A 23804-nucleotide genomic window follows, 5' to 3' on the forward strand; every position below is an offset into this window, starting at 1 on the left:
TCAGTTCAATCCTTGCCTACCACATGGAGGTCTGTCTCATTGGCCATGTGTGTAGGGCCTGCTTTTACAAGTCGCAGCTTCAGATATAATTAGTTCTTATTGTGATATGCTCAATCTGTATCTTCATTCTTGTTCATATTCATGATTTCTGGACAAAGCCTTAATTAGTGTTGTTTGCCTTTATCTTTTATCATCTGTTTTACAGACATACATAATTTGTGAGCAAAACGGATTCTCTCTCTCTCATTCTCCTTAGAACTATTAGCCCATTGACTTCTCTAAATCATGTAGGACTACAAGATGTTCTAAAACATGGTTGAATGAGAATATCTGAATTAACCAGAATTAAGGACATGATTAGTCTGACATCTCAATGGTGAAAATAGTTATTATCAAATGGAAATGGCTACAGCCAACAATAAAAAAAAAAACTCCAAAAGGATAAAAACATCTTCAGTTTTAACCTAAAATGAAAGTTAAACCAACGTAGTCACCTACAAAGACAGTCTGTTTCGCCCATCAGCTGTATATATAGTCTAATGGTTTCGCCATATCTGAAGGAGTAGGCTTATTCAAAGATGTGTGTGTTGGTTACATTGTAAAACTCATGCAGAAGTGATGGCAATCGTTCTGAGGTGATGACGACCCCTACTGTCTTAGAAAATGGGTGACCCAGTTTGAGTTTTGAAGTACGCTATCCTTTCGCGTTCCTAATTGTGAATCTATGTAAACGTTTTGATATTTCCTATGAAGTTTTCAGCGGTACTTAACTTTCTGTTATTTTTTTCTTGACATACACTACAGAGGGCATGCGAAATTCAGCCGCTTCCGTCTTACGAAACAGCATGAGTTATTTGTGTGCGTCCCTACAGCCCATTGGTTGACTAGTGACCGGGGCCGGATGTTCCGTCATTATGATTGGTGCGTTGCAATCATGTGATTAGTAAGTGACGAGAAGTGACACTGCAAATACATAACTGGGACACAACGATGTTATGGTAAGTGTAGTCCTATAATACAGTATTCAACTATATTTAATAATTAAAGATATGGAGTTTCATATAATTGCACTACAGATTCTTCGTGGACTTTAAGTTTGATTTACGAGGCGGGACCAGTCGGTTGTGACCACTTTCTTTACCAAATGACCGTGGTCGTGTCACCCTCGCCAAGAAGGTCCACTGTCTTCATTTGGCTTACCGACGTCCCGCTACAGCTAACATTACTGATTGACTGTATTATTGTGCAATATGATCCCTCTTTAGACACTTGCTAGCCTAACAGCAGCTGCTGTGGAACCCGGATCTGCATCTGTTTAACTATTTTTTGAAGGTAGGAAGGTTATTTGTTACAACGTTTCTCGTCTGTTTCTAAGGGCTCCCCCAAAACAAAGTTAGCTAAAGGTAAGTTAGCAGTGCAATGGATTGGTATTAAGTTAAACGGTCTAACTGTTTAGTTGTGTCGTGCAAGTTCCTCAGCTTCATGTAAATAGAACGATGGTGTTCGTTGGAAGGGATTTTTCTTCCCATCAACTCACTATTAGCCTACCCACACAATACGTAGATGCATTGCATACCAATGTTATCTGAATGACAGCAGTTCACAATTTTAGTAGAAAGTAACCACATATCGTTACTTTGCAACAGATAGTGTTGTATTTCTTGCACTTTATTGTGAATCCATCATTGAGATCTTGTCACCCTGTCTCTGCCAGAACTTGACTCCCTTCTCTCTCCTCCCTCCTGCCCAGGGGCCTGAATGCTTCAGGCGTTGCCCAGGTTGAGTAGAGCAGCGGTGAGAGTGAGGAGAATTGGGATTCAGGTCACTGCAATGGCCCTCAACCACCAGAGCACCAGTCCCTCCCAGGACAAGGGTGGCACCGTCACAGCAGCCATCCTCATCATTGGCGATGAGATCCTGAAGGTGATAGCTGATCAACTGAACCTCAGTTATCTTGTGCAAGTTGTTAGTCAACCCTTACCTGATGGCAGTACGTTATTTATACATAATTCCAAATTTAGAGACATCCATCAAGTTCACTGAAATCAGTTCCCACTGTATTGTTTCTGTACCGAAATATATCGGTAACACCCTGTGATGTGGTGTGTTTCAGAGTGTAAGTACAAGTAGCTTCCAATTAAGACTTGAATAACACAGAGGAAGTAGATTGTCCGGTTTAATGTGTCTCAGATATATCAATAACATTCAAAGGGCAGCTCTGTAAGATAACATTATCAATTATATGTAACTAACAGAGCACAATTATGTGTTATATACTGTTATATGTTCTTTGCACATCTATCATAAATACATAAGCGAAGAGTGTAATATGAGGGTCCACCCAGTGCACTCCCTGATATCAGAAGTCAGAATATCTCAAGGATTATACTTTTTTTTTTCTGTGTCACAGGGTCACACTGTGGACACCAACAGTGCCTTCCTGTGCCGCAACCTGCGCAAGCTGGGCGTGAGCGTGCAGCGCATCACTGTGGTGCCCGACGTGCAGGAGGTCATCGCCAAAGAGGTGGCCGCCCTGGCGCCAACCGTCACACACCTGATCACCTCCGGCGGCATCGGCCCCACCCACGACGACGTCACCTTTGAGAGTGTGGCTCAGGCGTTCGGTGAGCGCCTGACGCCCCACCCAGAGCTGGTGCGCCTGGTGGAGGAGTTCTTTGGCGCGTCTGACCCAAACTCGCCCGCCATGAAGCTCGCCACGGTGCCCGAGTCGGCACAGCTGAACTATGGCATCGATCCGCAGAAGGGCCAGCCCATGCGCTACCCGCTGGTGAGCGTGCGTAACGTCTACATTTTCCCGGGTATTCCCTCGCTGCTTGAGCGTGCCTTTAAGGGCCTCTCGCACCTCTTCGCCGGCTCAGGCACCACGTTCCACACGCGGGAAGTGTTTGTGGACGCGGACGAGACAGGAATTGCACCCGTGCTCACGAAGCTTCAGAAAGTCTGGGGCAAGCGTGTGGCCCTAGGCTCCTACCCAGACTGGCTCAGTAACTACCACCGCGTGCGGCTGGTGCTGGACTCCGACAGCCTGGAGGAAGTGGATAAGGCCAGGGCCCAGCTCGTGGAGGACCTGCCCCCTGGTAGCGTGGTGCCACTAGTCACGGATCCGATCTCCATCGCCCCGGGGGAGGTCTACATGCTGGCCAACAGCGGTGAGGAAATGAGGAAGGGTGGAATGGGAAAGAGAGAAGCATAGAGACCAGAATAGAAAAGACTTAGAAGAGTGTATGGAGAAAATTGGAGAGAAAAAGTGAAGGGTAACCTGATGAAATGAAAGTCAGCTTTAAGTCAGCCAAGGTAAGACCGTTTAGACTCTCTGGTCTACTGTGTCGAAAGCAACTGTCAGTTCTAAGAGAAACAGAACTCACCAGCCCAACCACTGTTGGTATCGATGATCTGATTTTGTTCATTTTTTCAATAAAATAGTTTCAAAAATCATCACTAGAGAGTGAAGAATCAAAGAGTTAGTAAAACTAGCACGTGGGTTAGAAAGTTATTAATGGTACTTTACACTACCCTTGGCCTGTGGTGGTTCTGCGAAAAATGTCTGAGTCAATCACGTTTAGGAAATCTCTGACAAGAGCTGTGCTAGGATAGCAAACATGAATGTTTAAGTCAACAACCATTCAATTCTGTCCACACAGGAGAGTACAGGAGAAGTCTGTAAACTCTTCAGTGAAATGTGTGATTGCTTTGGGAGGCCTGTACACCAGAGCACAGCCATGGGTTTGAGTCCGACTGATCAACTTTCAGAAGTTGAAGTTCAAAGGTGGAGTAAGAAGTGGCAGTTAATTAAAGGCCATTAATGTGCTTTCTTTTAAACGGCTGCAAGGCTTCCACCATGGCAAGATGGTCTGGGTGTACAATACAACTGACAGTCTGATGGACAAAGCTCAGTGAACATGACTTGTGACCCAAGTCACAAGCATAAAATCCAGTTCCTGCGATGTAAAAAAGTAGTTAAAAAAAAAAGATTGTATTGACTGAACGGGCATTTACCAAAGCCTTCCACAATTTATTTGACTAACAATGTTCATAAGTAAAATAGAAACGATAAAAGTTGTTCAAAATAAGTTTTACGGGCAAAGCACTGCGTGCAAGCCTAGCTGACAGCGACTCGGTCTCACTGTGGTAACGGTCAGCGCCATTTACTCAGGACTTTGACCTTTGAGGTAGACCTCTAACCTGCACAATCGTTACCATTTGCTTGTACTCTTGCCCATCCCAAGAGAAGATATTTTGGATAGCTGTCTTTACACACAGTACCATTGCCTTTTACCACTCTTTTACTGTTACAGGGATGAATTTAGTGCTTGAGGTTTGTTAATTTAGGGAGAGGTGGCATGTGGGCAGTCGGGCATCTTGAGTCATAGTCAACAGTTGATTTGTGTGTACAGTTGTGCAAGACAATCTCAAGACTGCCCAGGCCACCTGCAATTCTCGGGCCTAATTTAGAGTTAACTATGGCTCAAGATACTAATTTGCAAAATTGCATAACAGGTTGCGCCCTTACTCTCAAGGGGATGATATTGTGGCTATTTCTTGATTTCTTGTAGCCATATATGTGAAAGTGTTGTGTGTGTGTGTGTGTGTGTGTGCGTGTGTGCGTGCGTCCGTGCGTCCGTGCGTGAGTGCGTGTGCGTGTGTGCATGGAAAGAAAATTATTCCTGGCAGCAGTGCCAATCTTGTGGCTTGAGGCTTGATGAATATAGGTTTGTGCATGCATCAGTTTACTTGACCATTGCTTTGTGTTGGACTGCATTTCCCATAGGCACCCCTCTGGGCAATAAGGTGGCATCCGCCTTGAAGACCATTGAGACAGCATTGGACCAGTACACAGCCAGTGAGACATGTGTAGGCTTCAACGGAGGCAAAGACTGCACTGCCCTTCTACACCTCTATTACGCTGCTATAAAACGGTGAGTGAAATCACAAATGAAAACAGAGATAGACGAGTGAGAGTGAGTTGTGGAAAAAGGTGAGAGAAAATGAAGAGATACGGAGAATGAGGTATGGAAAAAAAGATGGATGGTGATGAGGAGACTGAGGGGATCACACGAGCAATAGACAGGAAGGAGAGAACTTTTGCCATGTCTGTGGACTGAAAGTAGAAGATGATGCAAGACAACTGTAATACATTTATTCTACTCTTCCTCTACTTTCTCTCTGAACTTCGCCTGTGGATTTGCATTTGACATTGTTCTTCTTCTTCTTTCCCTTTTTCCTCTTTCTCTCTCTCTGTTTCTTCCCCCCTTTCTGTACCTCACGATCCAAGACGTTACCCTGAGGGTAAGGACAAAGTGAAGGCTCTGTATATCCGGATCGTTTCCCCGTTCCCTGAGATGGAAAGATTTCTTCAAGATACGATAAACAGGTAATGAATCCGCACTCAAAGGCTCACAGCCTTACGCAGGTCTTACGCTGACTACACTGCTGTGAAAAAGTATTTGCCATCCCCGATTTCTTCTATTTGTGCATATTTGTCTGACTAAAGTGTTTTCAAATCATCCAATTCATTTTAATATTAGACAAAGATAACCCAAGTAAACACTTAATGCAGTTTTTAAATGAGGATTTCCTTTATTTAATGAAAAAAGCTATCCAACCGTACCTGGCCCTATGTGAAAAAGTAATTTACGCTTTAGATACTAAATCAATCACAAGGTGGTAGAGTGATGGTCTGGGGCTGCTTTCCTGCTTCAGGACCTGGGCAACTTGCCATAATTGATGGAACCATGAATTCTGCTCTCTACCAGAAAATCTTTTTGTGACCTCAAGCTGAACCGCCGTTGGGTTATGCAGTAGGACCAATGATCCAAAGCACACAAGCAAGTCCACCTCCTGAATGGCTCAAAATAAATACAATTAAGGTTTTGGAGAGGCCTAGTCAAAGTCCTGACTTAAATCCGATTGCCATGCTGTGTGGCATGACCTTAAACAGCCAGTTCATGCTTGAAAACCCTGAATGAAATTAAATTAAATTAAATCAAACTTCATTTATTCAGCACATTTCATACCAAGAGGCAACACAATTAAAACAATTCTGCAAAGAAGAGTGTTTTCAAAATTCCACCTCAGTGATAAAAGACTCATTGCCTGTTATTGCAAACGTTTGATTGCAGTTGTTGCCGCCTCCATATTAAGTTTAGGTTGGCAATTACTTTTTCACATGGGTGAAGTTAAGGTTTTTAATAACTGTTAACCTTCAATAAATTAAAAAATCTGTGGATTTTGTGTTTACTCAAGCTGTCTTTGTTTTTTTTAATTGAAATTAGTTGGATGATCTGAAACATTTAAATGTGACAAATAAGCGAAAATACAAGATATTGGGAAGTGGGCAAATGTAGCTGTAGCTTCGCTATAGCCTCAGTGATCCAAAGTTAAGATTCGGCTGAAGGTGACCTTGCTCCTCACATTCTTTAGACTGCAGCACCAGTTGAGTCAGAGGATCTTTTTGACATCGTGTCTGAAGCTGATAGTTCCTATTCACAAAGCTTAGAATAGAGTCTAGGATCCTATCTGAAATTATGCCCTTGTTTATTTGATTCTACTTAACATAACAAGAGGCATTTTTGTGTACAGGGTAATGTCATCTGTTGCTAAAAAAGTCGTCTTATTGAGCTACAAGGCTGCTGTGGTGTGTGTACACATATTTTGTTGCTCAGTATTTGGCACTAACCCTATCCTGTATTGTAGGTACGACCTGGACCTGATTTCGGTGGAGGGCAGTATTCGGCAGGCCCTGAGCGAGGTGCAGGAGAGGCACTCGGAGCTGAAGGCCGTGTTGATGGGGACACGATACAGCGACCCCTACTCACTCAAGCTGACACCCCTGTGCCCTACTGACCCCGGCTGGCCGGAATACATGAGGGTCAACCCACTGCTGGTAAGAGGGTGCACTAACAACATGCACCTGGACACTCGCGGACACACACACACACACACACACACACACACACCTACACACACCTTTTCCCAGCCTGATTTGTTTTCTGTGTGTTGTTCATGGTGAATACAGTGAGCTTGTAGAGAAGTCTATAAGAGAGAGGTCTATGTTTCCCTCAGGTAGCTTCTTTTATTAATGCTATGTGTAGCCCTATACAGTAGCCCCAGTGGTACTAGGGTTTGGTTTAGGCGACTAAATCGAGCTGTTTCTTAACTTGACTTCGGACTCACAATTCTTTTCGTAGATCCTCCGGTATTTCCTCAAATTGATTCTGAAACTGCAGTTTGTTCTGTTCTGAGTGATCATTATTTCAGTATGTTATTTAACTGTTATTTCAGTTTCTCACGTTCACTCTTTGAAAATCTCCCTCTCTCTCTCTCTCTCTCTCCCTCTCTCTCTCTCTCTTTTGCTCCCCTCCCCTACCTGTGTTTTTCAGGACTGGACATATCATGACATCTGGTCCTTCCTAAGGACCCTCTATGTGCCGTACTGCATTCTCTATGATAAAGGGTGAGTTTCATTTTGTGTGTGGAGCTCCTATTTTACCGAACAACTGGATAAGCAAATATTAAATCCTCCACCATCTATCTGTTTTGGCGCAGGTACACCTCATTGGGTAGCATGGACAACACCTTAAGGAACGTATCCCTCCAGACAGTGGACGACCGGGGGGTCAGCCGCTATAAGCCCGCCTACCACCTCGAGAACGAGGACGAGGAGCGCAACTCCAGAGCCTGAGGTCATCAATATCTATGTCTCGCACACAGGACTCTTCATCTTCAACATCCATCCATCCATCCAACCAGCAAAGGTCAACTGAATGTGATGGGCAGAGCAACGAAACAGAGAAAGGAAAGACAAGTGTCAAAGAAGGACAACCAGGGCATTACAGATGAGAATTTGGTGTGTGTGTGTGTGTGTGTGTGAGTGAGTGAGTGTGTCTTTGTTCGTGTGCATCTGTGTGTGCGTGTGTGTGTGTGTGTGTGTGTGAGTCTGTGAGTGTGTCTGTGCTCGTGTGCATCTGTGTGTGCATGTGTGTGTGAGTGAGTCTGTGAGTGTGTCTGTGCTCGTGTGCATCTGTGTGTGCATGTGTGTGTGAGTGAGTCTGTGAGTGTGTCTGTGCTCGTGTGCATCTGTGTGTGCGTGTGTGTGTGAGTGAGTCTGTGAGTGTGTCTGTGCTCGTGTGCATCTGTGTGTGCATGTGTGTGTGAGTGAGTCTGTGAGTGTGTCTGTGTGTATCTGTCTTTATGTTTTGGCTCAATGAAGGGTTGTTGCTCTGATTTCCATGAATATCATGGTTTGTAATAAAAGACTTGAATTTGCTCTAGGTTGAAATGTGAGTCATTCATTTACTGCAAGTGCATGAAGATTCAAATGAAGACAGTGATGAAAGAAACACAGTGTGTCCGTGTGTATTGGGACCTGGGCTCCAAACGCAATGATTAAATGCATGGTTTCTGTGAAAATGTTAATGCTGTTGAGAAGAAGATTGGGTATGTGAACACAGAGCACTTACTTCATCACATGAAACGCCAACCAAGCGAAGTGTGACTGATGGAAACTGATGCCTATGTGATTGCTTTTGATCTGCGGAGGAGGCGATGTGCATCGCGTTCGGTCTCTTAGTCTCACCTCCCAAAAGGAGAGGAGGCGACCTAGGATGGTGTGTACACACAGCACGAATCATATGCTTTGATGGAAATCTGAAATCTGACAAGAATAAAAAAACGCATTTTGGCTGCGTTTGCCTTGCTCTGTGATTTACCCACATGATCTTGGAACTACGTATGTTCAAAGTTGATATTTTGTTCATTGTGTTTAATAACTGATGTGTATGCTATGAATTTTGCAAAGTAAAAAAAGAGAACTGTAATATGAAATTACGAGGAAATAATTTGTCTATTATTATTGGTCCAGGTCCACCCATGGTGTTCCTGTGATCTTATTATCTGATCCTGTCAATTTATTCTTTTTGTATGTGTAAGTTAGGTGTAAAAATGTTCAACATTGTCAAATGTTTATACTGCAACCGAATGTGACATCAGTAGGTCTACAACATTTTTTTTTTTTTTTTTTTTTACTTTCACAAAATATTTTAAAAAGCAGTATTAATGATGGCTAACCTTGACTTCTACAGTGAGACCTTTTAAAACTAAATGCCAGGTCAGCTTTAGAACAGGACGCGTTTATGTTATTAGGATTAGATTAAGATAACGATTTTAAGATTAAGATCTGACAAGGCTATAGGCTAGGTCTATTTTAAATATTGTTTCACCTACCGTGAACGGAAGTGTCCCGTCTTTAAAATATTTGTAATGCTGGCATGTCACCCCTAGGTAGCGGTGTAATCACGTTTTACATGTCGTGTCAAGATTACAATGAATTACCTTTCTCAAGCAAGATTGAATCCAGGCCTATCGATCTCTGCTCCCCGCCTGGAAATTAGTCAACGGTCTGGAAACGAGGATCGATGCGGTGCAATCTAATAAAGCGACTCGCTTACGGCCGCGCAGCCCTGGGACGCCCAGGTTGTAACACCTCCAATTACAGCCACGGTGTCTCCACAATGCAGACACGCCTCTCTCTGTATTGCCGAGTTTCTATTTAAAATGATATGGTAACAGCAATTATGGCTTAATAATGCCTACCAGACATAAATCATCAAGTACATGATCATCAATCAAAACCAAGTATACTTACAATTTAAAGAAAGTAAAAATAGATAGTAAGGATGCGTGTCCCTGCACATGTAGGCCTATATGGAATTTAAATTGGCATGATGTCTCTTGCAAATCACTATGGATTACTGAGAACAATTCATTACCAACCCATTAGGAAACATCTTCATGCTGAGCAACTAGGATGTTCATCCCACCCCAAACCGAAGATCAACATAGACAAGACAGGTGTAGGTTCACGGGACAGGACCAAGGTGTGTAGTTGAAACACGGTAACTTGCGTAATTTCTCAGCTCGTGCCATATCAAATGGTATGAAACTCAGAGACGTCGTATGACGTCGTCAGCATTAAAATTTCAACTTGTAACTCATGCTCTGTCATGTTATATACAGAAGTCGTTTTGATCTTGAATAAATCTTTAGATTTTTTTGGTTTGCACAATATTTTGAAAGCAATGCGTTTTGACAACACATGTAACAGGTGGTTGTGATCGGATATTTCTAGACTAAAATTAGGAGTTAAAATTAGACTATAAAAAGCTATAACTCAGGGCTAATAGCTGCATATAGCGTGTTACATTACAGTTGTCTCATCAAGTGTTGTTGCTTCCGGCAAGGTTCAAATGTGATGCGCTTGGTTTGTAAGCGACTTTCTCACTGACAATTTGAAAACAAACGCTGTAAAAACTATAGAAAACTGTAATCCACCATTAGGCTATTTCAGTTTGAATATGGCAAGACTGTTGCCGTAAATGTTACTTTAGCCCATCAAATAGGCATACCTTCGGGCTTCGGCCACTGTTCACAACTGTTCCCGAAACATTACTGTCAACACAACACAATTGTCCTCAAGGCACTAGCTGCATTTGGATGACAATTAGAGAAAAGGTGTGCTTGAATGAGTAAAGCAAATGTAGAGGTGTGAGATGTACGTTGTCTATATGCTATGAAAGTAGCCTACAAGATGTATGTTGTATGAAAGTACAACAAAGGAAAACGTGTTACAGCTGTATCTGGTCTCCCCTGCGCTTAGATTTTTCCACCATAGCCTCTTACAGAAGCTTCAGTGCATGCATGTTTTAAAATACGCCTAATGCTACTACAAATGTATTTTTTCGCTTCAATGTCGTTAAAAGAATACGTTCCTTTGCGCATAGGCCTACGTGACTGATATTGTTGGAGGACGTTTGTTTTGTTGCAGCAGACGAGGCGCTGTCGAGCGGCTGTTCCCACAAATTCATGTAAATGTTCGTAATTCACAATAATGTTTGATAACCCCCTGAAGAAGTTGTATTAATGTTTCCCCATGTGTTGTCTATCTACTCATTATACATTGTTTCTCCAAAATCAGTTTGATCGATGAAATACTGTGTTCATTGGTGTTTTCATGACAACATATTGTAGGAACCCTTATTGTGTTTTACATTATAAGTACATCTGCCTGCGTCTCGCAAAAGTGTATTACCCAGTTTATAATCTGACATTATGACGGTAAAGGGGCCTATTGACATAGTTTGCACGCGGGCCCGTCAAGTCATTGGTTCTCCGTTGGCTGATGCTCAGTACCTCGTTTCATTTCGTACCCCCTTTACAGTCTGGCATTTGTCTGGTAATCTTTGTTGATGTCAAGAGAAGTGTTTAATTGCCAACACTGTTCTTTGTCCTATGAGTATTAGTATTACATATCCAGAGCCAACACCCTGTGTTTCCAACGCCGTTTTGCAAAACAAGCCAAAACACAATGTGGTTTTCAACTTTTATTGTTCGAATGGGATTTTCAACACCTGACAATACACTGTAGAGCATATTGTAATGCAATGTTGAATGGATGAATGAATAGTTACATAAGGGTACCCAGCACTTTTCAGACCACACTCAAGCTTATGGTTATTGTCCCCACCACTTCTAAAAACAAACTGACGCCCTTGGGCTAGAGAGCTAAGGCACCTTCAGTTTACTGTTAGGTTCATTTATAACTTTGGAGTCTATACTAGAGACCATCCACCACACAAGCTTCAGTTTAGTGTTAGGTTCATTTATAACTCTGAAGTCTATACTAGAGACCATCCACCACATAAGCTTCAGCTGTTTCTGACGCTCTGTAAAGACATGCTCTAAGCCAGTGGTTCTCAAACGTTTCACTGTGAGTACCACCTCAGAAAATATTTGGCTTTCCCAAGTACCACCATTGTAACTATCATTGACCTTCGGTAGCATGCCGCGCGATAGGAACTAAGTGTTATTACCTCACTGTAATGCCTGATCAGGAGAATGAGCATGGTTCAGATAAATAACAAACTTAAATTATAGGGATCTAGTTGTTTTAATGATTTTTAAATATATTTAATGATTAATATCCTAGTCATAAAAAATGGGAAACCTTCCTGAGTACCACCAAGAGGGAGCCGCGTACCACCAGTGGTACACGTACCACAGTTTGAGAACCCCTGCTCTAAGCATTGCAATGGCAAAGTCAGCTTGGTTCTTCTGCTAGACCTATGCCACATTCCAGAACATTGTGCAACGACAGCCTTCCCCGGATCTTTCCAGCTATTGCTTATTCCCTGCAAAGGCAGGATCTGATTAATGCTGTGAGGGACCGAGGCGGCCACCCCACCTTTCGGGAAGTGGGCTAACTAGAGACGGGGAAAAATGGTGCAGGAGATGGTTGCTTCTTGGGGAAAATATATTCTTATTCATTTTACTTGGGACTCTCTCCAGCAATCCACGTGCACAAAACAAAACATAAATCAAAACTCAAACTGAACTCACAAACACTAGGCACACTGTGTTCACTTATCTAACCCCAGTGTTCACTTAGCCTCGCATCAGGTAAGCACTCCTTCTCTCTCGCCTTTTAACTAGGCAAACTAGGCACCCTTTAAATAGTGCTGCCACTTGGGCTGAATTGGTCCAATTATCACTAGTTGGACCCAACCACTGACGTGGGGGAGTCCAAGTCTCTCTCCCGCTCTTGGGGGGCAACATGAGTCAGACTCCAATTTAGTCCGAAGCGGTGAGAAGGTGGAGTTCACAAATGACTAATTTAGAAGGTTTCTTCAGCTATGCATATGCACCGTTGTTTATGGCTCTAAGTATTCCAAATTCCAGAATATTTTGCATTCGAAAGACACTGCAGAAGGGATAGAAAGGTGAAACAAGGTAAAACCAGGTGTCTGAGTGAAGATCACCCTGATGGCGATTCTGACCTTACAAATCACAGATCACAAGAACATAGGTAACCTGCAGAGACACTAGGCTTTGTCCCAATTCCCAATGGTGCATAATAACTTGCACTTCAAAGGCACCGCACTATACCACAAAGCTAGAGAGCCTCATCATGACAAGCAGCAAATGCTCTTTAGTACATTTATGGCGAGATGGTTCAGACATTGATATCACAAGCTATGTAAAGCACAATGCATCTGTTTATAACACTGAGGATACAATAACAGCGGGGTCAAGCAATACAGTTCGATATCAGCAAGGAATTCAGAATATCAGTGAAAGAGCAGCAAAGGATGCAGAAGATCAAAGCAAACGTTTATCATCAATGTCACTCTGTCAATCTCTCTTTCTCCATGCATATCTCACCCTCTCTTTCTCTCTGTCCATTTTCCTATCTCCTCTCTAAATGCATATTTATGGCCTTGTTTACATCGAAGCGTTCCACATTAGAAAATCTGAAGCGAGTCTGATGCGATGAAGGTTTGTGATCTCTGACTGAGCGCTGGGCGTGTAGCGGAGAGGCGGCGGGACGGAGAGGCGTTGGAGGTGTGACATTAGCCTTCAAACCACTCGTTTCCTGCAGTCTACTCGACTGTTGTCAGAGAACAAAGGGGTTCTGTGTGTGACAGGCCCAACCCGGTTAGTCAATGCAAATCACTGACAAATTGGCATAGCCATGCGGAGCGCGGGATAGGGAATATGGAGCTCAATCTCACGCTGTGGTCAAAGAGCAGAAGAAAAAGTTGTTGAATTTTCTCATTTATTCTGTAATTTCTCCATCCCTTTTCACTCCCCACGTGTTTGTGCATTAGTTGTACATTTGTGTGTGTGTGTGTGTGTGTGTGTGTGTGTGTGTGTGTGTGTGTGTGTCTGTGTGTGTGTCTGTGTGTCTGTGTGTCTGAAAAGTTAGTTTAAAAGAAGAAAGTAAATACTTCAGTGTCTGCTAAAGTTTTATTGAGACTGTACATGACATAACTTCCTTATTTGATGAAAATAAACAGAATAAAAAGAAGCTGGAATACAATTAGGTACACAGATTTAACTAAGAGGCGTTATTTGTTCTGGAGTGACAAGTAAACATGTTTGTCATAGCAGGACACATTTGAATGCTATTGTTTTCCTGACATATCTGCTAACCACCTAAGAACATAACATGTCTAAACATCTCATGACAACCACCTAAAAACATAACATGTCTAAACATCTCATGAGGATGATGAATCACACCTCTGCTATCCATTCACACTGCCTTACTCATGGTTTATACATTTCTCTCTCTTAGCCAGATGCTATATCTCGTTTTGAGTTATTAACTTTAGTACTTCAGTTAAGAGCTTTAGTAAATGCATATTGGTTGACTGTCTGACATGTGCATGTTGGCATGTTTAAGACACATAATGTTTCTCATACTTAACATTTACGCTTTGTTAACTTTTGGATTACTCATTGTGGATGGTTATACTGTTGAGTTTTTGATGTTCACAGTCTAAACTGACTAACATGCTCACTTTTATTCACACATTAAATATATCTAACTGTTAATGTTAATATCAGCTCTGCTGTTTGCAGTGTGATTGTTTCCATGGTTACTTTTGTTTAGTTTTGGAACAAATTTAATATATATTTCAAACTCTGGGTGAATTAGTCATCGTTCTTTAGAACATTGAAATGTTTTTTTTTTTACAGCCTATGGCTCTTCACATTGTGAATCACATTTACCAACATGAATGACAAATCACCAGAGATGACATTTAGCGGGTGGTACCAGGAGGTCAGATGCCAAACAGGTAAGGTGGTCCCCGCCTACGTGCCAGTAAATTGCAGTGGGTAGTGGATAAGATAAGGCAGGGTGAATTTATAGGAAGACTAGCGGGAAGCACTCTGAGCACTTTGAGAATGGATCGTAAATTTGTGTCGGTAAGCAACACATTCCGACACACACACAGACACACAAACACACACACACAGATCATAAGTTTGCGGTGGTAAGCAACACATTCTGACACACACACACACACGCACACACACCGATCATAAGTTTGCGGTGGTAAGCAACACATTCCTGTTGTAACTAAACTAATTTGGCCTATGCACCTCTATTGTGCACTAATTCCTTGTTTGTTTTGGTCATAATCCAGCAGATGAAATTAAACATGACAGGCCCATCCCTGATTGACCAGGTTGTGTTGCTGATATTTGGCAAAGAGCTCTGTTTTCTACCCATGACGTAGGCTATCATCGAAAGTTTAGTATCAAGCATAATGTTAAGCATGATGTTAAGCATAATGTAAAGCATGATGTTATGCATGATGTTAAGCAATGTTAAGCATGATGTTAAGCATAATGTAAAGCATGATGTTATGCACGATGTTCAGCGTAATGTTAAGCATGATGTGAGCTGTATGCTGCCTACCAAAGCCCTTTGAGATATTTGATCTGTTTGATTGTTTGTTCATTACAGTATTCAGTACCAAAGAAAAAAATATGAGATTTCAGTGATACTGACCTGCATTACCTACATAATTTCTCTTCATCCTTTATTTGATCAGGACCCATTAGTAACACAATCAAGATTTTAATTTCCTGAAGGAAGTTAAAGTGCTATATGCATCAAGGGTTTCATGAGGAAATTCTGTCATGTTGGTCCAAAACACAGCTTCTGAAAGTACACTCAACAAAAAGGAATATTTTATGACATGGTTTTTATTGAAAACTGTATTTCTTCTTTTTTTTTCATTCATGCAAAATGTCCATGTAACAAAAGTGTCTGCTAAACCATTTACCTTTTATCAATTTATATGAATATGTGTCATCTATATGATAATTATGAATATTATCGTAACATAAACAACACTTAGATATACAATTATCTCACACTTAAAAAAAAATGCTTTGGCTCTCACACTCTATGACAAAGATGCTACCATAAAACAACCATCCATTTCATCCATCACTTTCCGGAGCTTTACCTTTCATCTCTCTGAACAAAATATTGGTCACTCTGTGATACATTAGCATAGTCCTTTATTATCACTGTATAAAGAAATAATTCCTGTTTTGCAGGCAAAGGGGGGATAAACCTCATGAATATCATGAGAGAGTCAACAGAGGAAAAATCTTAATTTCATCTCCTGGAACACTCAAGAGTCGGAGACACATCAGAGTTCCGCAGCAAGTTAGAAGACATAACCATGGATCTTAAGATGCTGAAAAAAGTAGCATTGCCTTTCTCCAAGAGACTTAGACAGGGCCAAAGGCCAATGACATCCTAAGACATATTAAAGAGTGGCATTCTTTCTTTACAGAGACTTAGACAGGGCCAAAGGCCAATGACATCCTAAGACATATTATGGCATTCTTTCTTTACAGTGCATCACGCTCAAAGTAAAGGAGTTGCTATTCTGATGAGGGGAAAGTGTGAATTGGACGTATGAATACCACAGGATTATGGCGGCAGCTACAGAGACCTTGGCTGTCAGATCAGAGGCAAAGAGTTCACACTCGTGAATATGTATTGGACAACCATGCTAAAGATAAAACAGGGCATCCAAGGCTGTCACAGTATCTACAGGAGACTGGTAAGGACATTTTAGTGGCCTTTTGAGAGGCCTCTCCTGGAGGAGTTCATCTGCTCCTTGTGTCTAGTGGATGTGTGGGGTCGTATACATCCAATCAAAGAGAGTTTACTTTTTTTTGATAGGGAGGTTTACCCAAGGTCGAACAATTTGTTTAAAAAACAGAGCCATCCAGAAAACATCTTCAAAGAAAAGCAGACGAACTGAAAACAAGAAAAAGACCGCCAGATGTCCTATAAAGAGAAAAAAAAGTTTTTTAGTTTTTCTCGTTTGGACATGTTCTTCCACCCATGGAACGCAATGCAATATGTTCAGAATTGCAGGACTACAGAGAGTAAAATCTCCGATCATGACCCCGTCATTCTAAAAAACCCAACCTCCGATCATCAGGGGGACTGACTGAGAATCCCCGTATAACCTCAGGAGACACCGAACACAAATAATCTAAATCTAAACAGCCTGGTGAGATGAGTGGAGCCGAGGTTCTGCTGGCCATTAAGTCCCTGGTGGACTGGAAGGACATACTTGGTAGTAATCTGAAGAACAACCACACAACAAATAAAAATATAGACTGCTTCAGTGCTGAATTTGACCCTCATCGCTATACTCGCCAGGCGGCTGGAGTTACACCTTAGGCTGTCGTTCAAAAGCATATGTATAGTATTATTTATTTGTGTAGCTCAAACCAGATCCAGTGTCTTACAGAGCAGTTATTGTATATTATAAGTCTTGAGTATGCTTGTACATTGAATACATAAATGTTTTCCTGTTAAATCCTGAACACTTGTTGACCTGTAGTCTACTACAAACTCTGAATCTGTAAAATGACCTCCAAGACCTCACTTTTTGACTTATACCCAAATGTTGACTATCATAAAAGCAGAGTAGTCAGACTCCATGTCAATCACATTCAAATTGCTGGGACCTTGTAGGGAATTTGGTGGAATTTGAATTGCTTGTTTCTCATATTTATGTCAGGCAATAAGGACAATAAATGGTTTCATTTTTGTTGTCATCTTAGATTTTACAGGCCGATGTGTTCCCCTCCTCGTTCATTTTTGTGATTTGTTCTTGCCTTTGTCCCATTTAGAGACTGAACGTTTTTCCTTGGACCTACTCGGAAAAACGTGTTGATTGCACTAGAAGTCCATGTCTTGCAGGTGTATCCAGAACAGAAAAAAAAACACAAATTCAAAACAGTTGTGCATTACCTTGACTGAAGTCAAAACAACGGGAGTTGAACACTAGTCCTAGTGTCACAGGACTCAACACATAGAATACAAAATAGCTCTGAAGGATCCCTATTTACCCTTACATGCACATGAAGGTTATAAAGATTACAAAGACAGATTTGTTTCCCTGCCAGTGGGAGAACAAAACCAAAAAAAGAGCTGCCTTAGGAAAAGCAGGATTAAAGTGTTCCTGATGGTGGCTTCAGGGAACACTGCAAGAATTGGAGTCAGTTGAGAAATGTGTCTTTATACGCTTTTCTTAGATTTAAATTAGTTTAATTTAACACTCTGGTTAGGGAAAGCACTTCCTTAATTAAGCATGCATGGAGTCAAAGATGGAGGTGAGGTATGTGCTCCTGTGTACTTGGCCAATCCAAAGGCCTTACAACAAAACCAAAGAGAGAACTATAAAGTTTATTTCACATAAATTAAATCTAGAAATCTGAAACTTTCTGCTGGCTTGCCATGAAACAAAGCGACTGCAGTCTTATTTTCAAGAGTTGAAGCTGAAAATGATTAGGTGAGAATAGCCATTGTATTAACATACAAAATCTGTGATCACACACACACACACACACACACACACACACGCACGGGAGTCGACACTAACACACACACACTCACACACACACAGTTATGCCCACTGCAGTGGGAGTTCTGGCCCAAGACTGCCCTCTAGAGGCCACAGGAGTAGAGAGCCTCCTGAAGGTTAAACACAATGACACACACACACACACACCGCTGATAAATGAGGGGTGACACCCCATCTCCCATACAGTCCTGGGTCAGGTCATTAACCCAACACAGAGCGCCTGCGATCCACACACCCAGTGCCACCAGAGACGCACACACTGGTCCAGGAGGAAGGTGTGCAACATATAAGATTAATGGAGATTTGATATCAAGACGTATTTGGTGCATGTTGTACAAGACTACAGCCTACACACAATGAACAGGAAAATGGGAGCTACACAATCTAGACAGGAAGTATAAAAACAAAGATTTAAAATCACAACAACAGCTAGCAATATCTACACAACTACACAAACTCTCTAACAGTAACTCTCTGCTCTTGTTGCGAGTCACCATATGTTATGATCTTTGTGACATGGTGACTGTATCCGTATCTCATCACACTTAAGTTTTGAAACGGTGTTCATAGGGCTGAGCCTCTTCATTTACATACTTTCATACATAAAATGCTGAAAAGATTAAAAACAAACTCAACCAGCACATTACCATGCATGAGGATGCATTTATTCTGTTCCATTTTTTTTCCTTCAGTTTTCTTCCAATTCCTTTTGGAGATGAGCAGCAAGAGGCTCAGGTCCTGGGAGATTGATCTGCAGCATCACCTAATCAGTATGGATATGATCTGATAAAAATACGCCACGCTAACACATACAGTCTTTTACACATGCCACTGAATATCAATAAGATTCAGTCCTGCTGATCTGACAGGAAATATTAATGCGGACTGAAACTTCAGGTAAAAATTCACAAAGACCACACACAGAGTATAAAAACTACAAGGACAATGGCGAGAGTCGGACCAAAAATAGAGAACTCCATGAGTGCAAGTCATAGTTTTTATTCTGTTCTTTTTTGCCTTATAAACACAGACCACAGTTCTTCACAGAAGATGCTAATTTCTTCACTAAAATGTGAAAAACAAACAAAAACACATAATTGTCCAGTATAAAAAAAAATTGATTCCTCTATGAACTGATTGTACTGTGCTCCAAGAGTGAACTTGATTCTGATTTCTAGAATCCCATATATTCAAGTCATAACTTCCCTTTCCGTGATATAGAGAGGGGAAATATTAACAAATTATCGATTTTCTTTTTTTTTTTGATGAAATTTGAGAAAATGGCATGGCCTTCATTATTTGTCAAACTAATAAAAATGAGTTTTTTTTGTTGTTTCTTTAAACCATTTAAATCTATGTAAGGCAGTGATACTCTTAAAGCTATTATTTATGATTTTGTACAATTCCAAAACCGTTGGAACACATCTTTCCCCAAATATATAAACATCACAGTTAACAGAACAGCTCTTTACTGTTAAATGAATGTATAAACCTAATACACAATTCAAATTAATATAGTAATAATTTGACTTAATTTTCTATGAATCCAATTTCATAAATCAAAATGAATAATACGATGGGATGTAGAAAATACGACGGGAGACATACTTATAATTCACAAAGCTCTATCTACAACGACACACTCTACTCTGTGAGCTATGAAAATAGTTTAAAATTATTACTACAAACCCTTCTGTTGTGTAAAAATAAATTCTCTGAATGTTTTTAAATTATTTTACCAAACAGGAATTATTATACAAAACGTATACAAATTTGGAAAGTACCAGCAATGTCAGCTGTAAGCATTTTCTTTTTTTTATAATCATACAGTTTGTACAGAGGGCAACAACACAAAAATCACTTTTATGGGATCCAAAAAAGCTCAGAAGGAATGGTCAACTAAACACAACATTTGAAAAAAAAAATTAAAATAATAATGAATGTAGCAACATACTCATTTCATTGATGAACTGGGCTAAGTGCTCAAAATATCTAACCACATTGAGTTTATCCATTGTGAAGATGAGAACAAGTCTTTAACCAATCAGATTCTTCAGCACTGGAATGTGGTCTGTAAGGTGTTATCCAGGGTCACTGTCGATGCCAAAGAGGAAGTGAACAGCTTGCTTCCTGAGAATCCATTCAGTGGGACAATTTGGTCATTTCCGACACAAGCACGTTTAGGTCATATCAGATTATTTCAGATTATTCTGAATAAATCTATCCTATTCCACAGAAATCCAGGTTATTCCAGAGAAATCCAATTTAGTCCATAGGAATCCTATTAAACTGATGGGAATCCATTAGACCCTAGAGGGATTCTGTGATCTTCCAGATTCAGCTCTGTTAACAGATCCAGTGGGGACATCCTGTCCTTGACACCTTTAGGAGTTTATCAAAACAGACGGCCTTGTACAGTTTCTTAATCAAAATAATGGTGAAGCACAACTGAATGCTCCAGAATGAGTGTGAACCAGCTGTTTTTCTGTACTTCAGTATTTAAGTCATTTCCATTTTATAGAAACCGGTTCAAAACCTACACAAAGTCAACTTAGAGTGAAAAAAGGCAGACAGAAAAACAAATACAAAAACAAAAAGTCAGCCAGAGTGACTCTTGCCTCGCTGTCTGACAGTTGACTCAGTAGTGTTTGAGGAGGTCAGGGGTGAGAGGTCATAGTTTGCGGGTCCACTTCCTTCCTCTTTGGCTCAGTTTGGTGATTATGTACAGCAACAGAGTGGGGGGGCGGGGGGAGAAAAGTAAAGGAAGGGAAAGTCGAAAGAAACAGAGAGACAGAGAAAGAAAGAAAAGGTACAAAACCAGGAAAGAAAAGCTCTCCGCAATTGAAGAGTGATTAAAACACTAACTGGTCAGACACAGGAGTTCAGTTCTTTGAAGGCCAGATTAGTGTCGGTCTGTTACGGGAGACTCTGAAGTCAGGAGAGGAGAGGCGAGGACAGAGGCAGGAGGAAAGAACAGAGACAAAAGAAGAGTCGTTGGACAAAGAGAAAAGATGAGGGGAAATGGAGACAGAGATTAGTGCCACTACAGGAACTGCAGAGAGATAAAGCACTGTAGGGATTTTTTTTTTTTTTTTTTTTTTTTGCACACAACTTGTGAATTGGCTCTCTCCCTCATTGTGTACGCTTCTCTATGAGTGTGTGCGGCTCTGCGAGAGGCAGGAAATCAGACAGACAGGAGCACCAAGACAAGAGGGAAAAGGAGGAGAGGAGGAGGACGACGTGAGCCGCTCTTCACAGGATCAACTCTGCTGCGAGGAGCCGGGGTTCCTGAGAAAGAGAAGGAGAAATATTAAAACACTTTTTCTAGAAGCTCCTACACTTTTATTGTAAAGGAGTAACGGACTGAGGCAGCAAAAGAGGTCACATGTACTGATGCAAAGGCACGTTTATCATGCCTCACTTTATGAACAACATAACTTCTACAAACTCTTACTGTACCTTGTTCTCGCTCTGGCCCAGCTGTTGCTGAAAGAGAGACAGAGAGAGAGATGGGAAAAGAGAGAGGGAGGGAGGGAGAGAGGGAAAGAGAGAGAGAGAATTATAAAGTAAGCTCTTTTATTAGTTTCTGAGGATAACTGCAGCCTTGTAAGGCATCTGTGAGGAAGGTAGAGAAATGACTGGGGAGAAGTATTTACCATTACTCAAGCAAAAATGTCATGAAAAATTACTAACGGCTGCGCAACCCTAAAATACGTCCCCGATGCAAATTCCTCTAAAGGTCGTCTGCAAAGGGGGGGAAAAGTGTAACAAAAGTGAAAATATAAATAATAATGTCGGGGCCCGGAGTGTAAGAAGGATATGGGGGGGTAGGGGGGGGGATAGAAGGCAGGAGGATGAATGTGCAGACTGAGACGGTGAAGATTATAGAGGGGAAACGGATAACGGGCAGAGAAAAAAAAGAGATATGAAGATGGAGTGACGGAGCGAGAAAGAGGGTCGGACGGAGGGGTGAAAAGGAAACAGGGAAGACGGGTGAGAAAAACAGAGGGAGAAAAGGCAGGCAGGGATGTAGGGACTGAAAGAAGGTCAGACAGCCGCAGGGAGGAGGGAAGGGGTATTTGCGTCTGAGTGTCACTCTCTCAGCAGGGGGCAGACTTAAAGAAAGAATGGAGAGAATGAGAGAGAGAGAGGGAGGGAAGAGAGAAAGACAAGGAGAGGAAAGACACGGGACAGGAAAGAGAGAGAAAAGGAAAGAATGAAATGGTAAAGGGGGAGCAAACTTTGTAATGTCTGGAGAGAGACACTTAACATTTACGAATGAGGTAAACTAACTATTGGGAGCAAATGACAGAAAGCAAGGAGGCCCAGGTGGTAGAGGAGATGGAGTGGTGTATGAGGAATTAGGAAAATAATACAAAAAGAAGAGAAAAGACAGCCGTAACTGACAAAAAGCCTCACCACTATTCTAAATACTGTCCATAGTGTGTGTGTGTGGGTGTGTGTGGGGGGGGGAGGGGGGCAACTAAAGTGTGTGTGTAGATGGACAGGCTGTAGCTAAAGACAGTGTTTTATTTGAGAAGGTGAAGGCCACCTGAGGCACCAAACAATCTCGCTAACACAGTCTCGCTCGGTCCCTCTTGCTCCTTCTCTCACTTGCTCCTTTCTCACGCACACCTTCATTAAAACCAGAACTCCAATGGGTCGGTTGGATTTGTGTAACATGCCACAATCATAGGAGCAGCAGATGCTGTACTTTACTGTATTTCCGCTCTGCATACGCTGAGCGATAACCACAAATGGCCACCTTTTTCTGGGTTACACACTCCTGGATATTAGCCTTGAGGTACAGGATACCCAAGATTCTTCACAATATGAGCTGATCCAGACAGACCTCTGGGTTGAAGCTCATATTAGCTCCTGAAGTGTGTAACTATCAACACTGGGAGAGCTGGTGTTAACCCTAGGTGTTAAACGTGTCTATAAGACTGGCAAAGACGATACTTCTCTCCTCAGCCTCTGTGCGGTCTAACGGTGATGTGTTCAATCTCACTGTTATATGACAGATCCTGGCTCTCCCCACTGGTAAACACGCATGCAAACCTGCACACGAACACATACTGAGCTGTGTATCTGTGCACCTGTATGTACAGACCATTATGTGAAAGCACACACATTAATGTTATTGTCACTCCCTCTGTGCAAGTTCTGTGGTTCTGTTCTTCACAATTACAGGGTGTTCAAAGAAAGCTTTGAGCTGCAGAAAGCGCCTTTATTAATCTGGACTGAAAACAATAACAAAAGGTGTTTATCAGGTAATTTCCATATTAATAATTGTACTTTGTTTGGAATTTAACATGAAAGCCACAACACAAAATAATCTAAATGAATCAACCCTCTCTAAAACTAACATAAACTAATTTTTGGGGAGAAACATGATTGTTGGCAGTGATAAATAACTGCACATAATACTACTAATATTATTATCATTATTATAATTAACAATAATATTATTATTTTTATAAAATATTTGTATTATTATTATTAATAATAACAATAATAATAGTTATGAATAAT

General features: G+C 41.4%; 2 protein-coding genes across 2 annotated transcripts in view; one reads left to right on the forward strand and one right to left on the reverse strand.

The window, feature by feature from the left end:
* Nucleotides 1–946: 946 nt before the first annotated feature.
* Nucleotides 947–8291, forward strand: flad1 (flavin adenine dinucleotide synthetase 1). The gene is made up of 9 exons (XM_080858291.1): nucleotides 947–998; nucleotides 1266–1332; nucleotides 1751–1923; nucleotides 2411–3170; nucleotides 4790–4937; nucleotides 5294–5392; nucleotides 6715–6904; nucleotides 7401–7474; nucleotides 7567–8291. Exons 3-9 carry the CDS (start codon nucleotides 1759–1761, stop codon nucleotides 7700–7702), a joined length of 1572 nt encoding a protein of 523 aa, XP_080714417.1. The 5' UTR covers nucleotides 947–998; nucleotides 1266–1332; nucleotides 1751–1758; the 3' UTR covers nucleotides 7703–8291.
* Nucleotides 8292–21453: 13162 nt separating this feature from the next.
* The window catches only part of efna4 (ephrin A4), a gene marked incomplete at both ends in the record, with an annotated part of 34517 nt that continues 32166 nt past the window's right edge, over nucleotides 21454–23804 (reverse strand). The window contains 2 exons of the mRNA XM_080857761.1: nucleotides 21454–21557; nucleotides 21729–21755. Coding sequence (XP_080713887.1) covers nucleotides 21454–21557; nucleotides 21729–21755 — 131 coding nt within the window. The remainder of the gene's footprint in view (nucleotides 21558–21728; nucleotides 21756–23804) is intronic.

The sequence above is a fragment of the Sprattus sprattus genome, assembly GCF_963457725.1.
Source record: "Sprattus sprattus genome assembly, chromosome: 19".
NCBI lineage: Eukaryota > Metazoa > Chordata > Actinopteri > Clupeiformes > Clupeidae > Sprattus > Sprattus sprattus.

Bases quoted from the DNA above. Each gene is read 5' to 3' on its own strand.
- flad1 (XM_080858291.1), top strand. From the start codon at position 1,759: ATGCTTCAGGCGTTGCCCAGGTTGAGTAGAGCAGCGGTGAGAGTGAGG. The intron at 1,924-2,410 runs GTGATAGCTGAT...TCTGTGTCACAG, and splicing joins TTGGCGATGAGATCCTGAAG to GGTCACACTGTGGACACCAA. The intron at 6,905-7,400 runs GTAAGAGGGTGC...TGTGTTTTTCAG, and splicing joins TGAGGGTCAACCCACTGCTG to GACTGGACATATCATGACAT.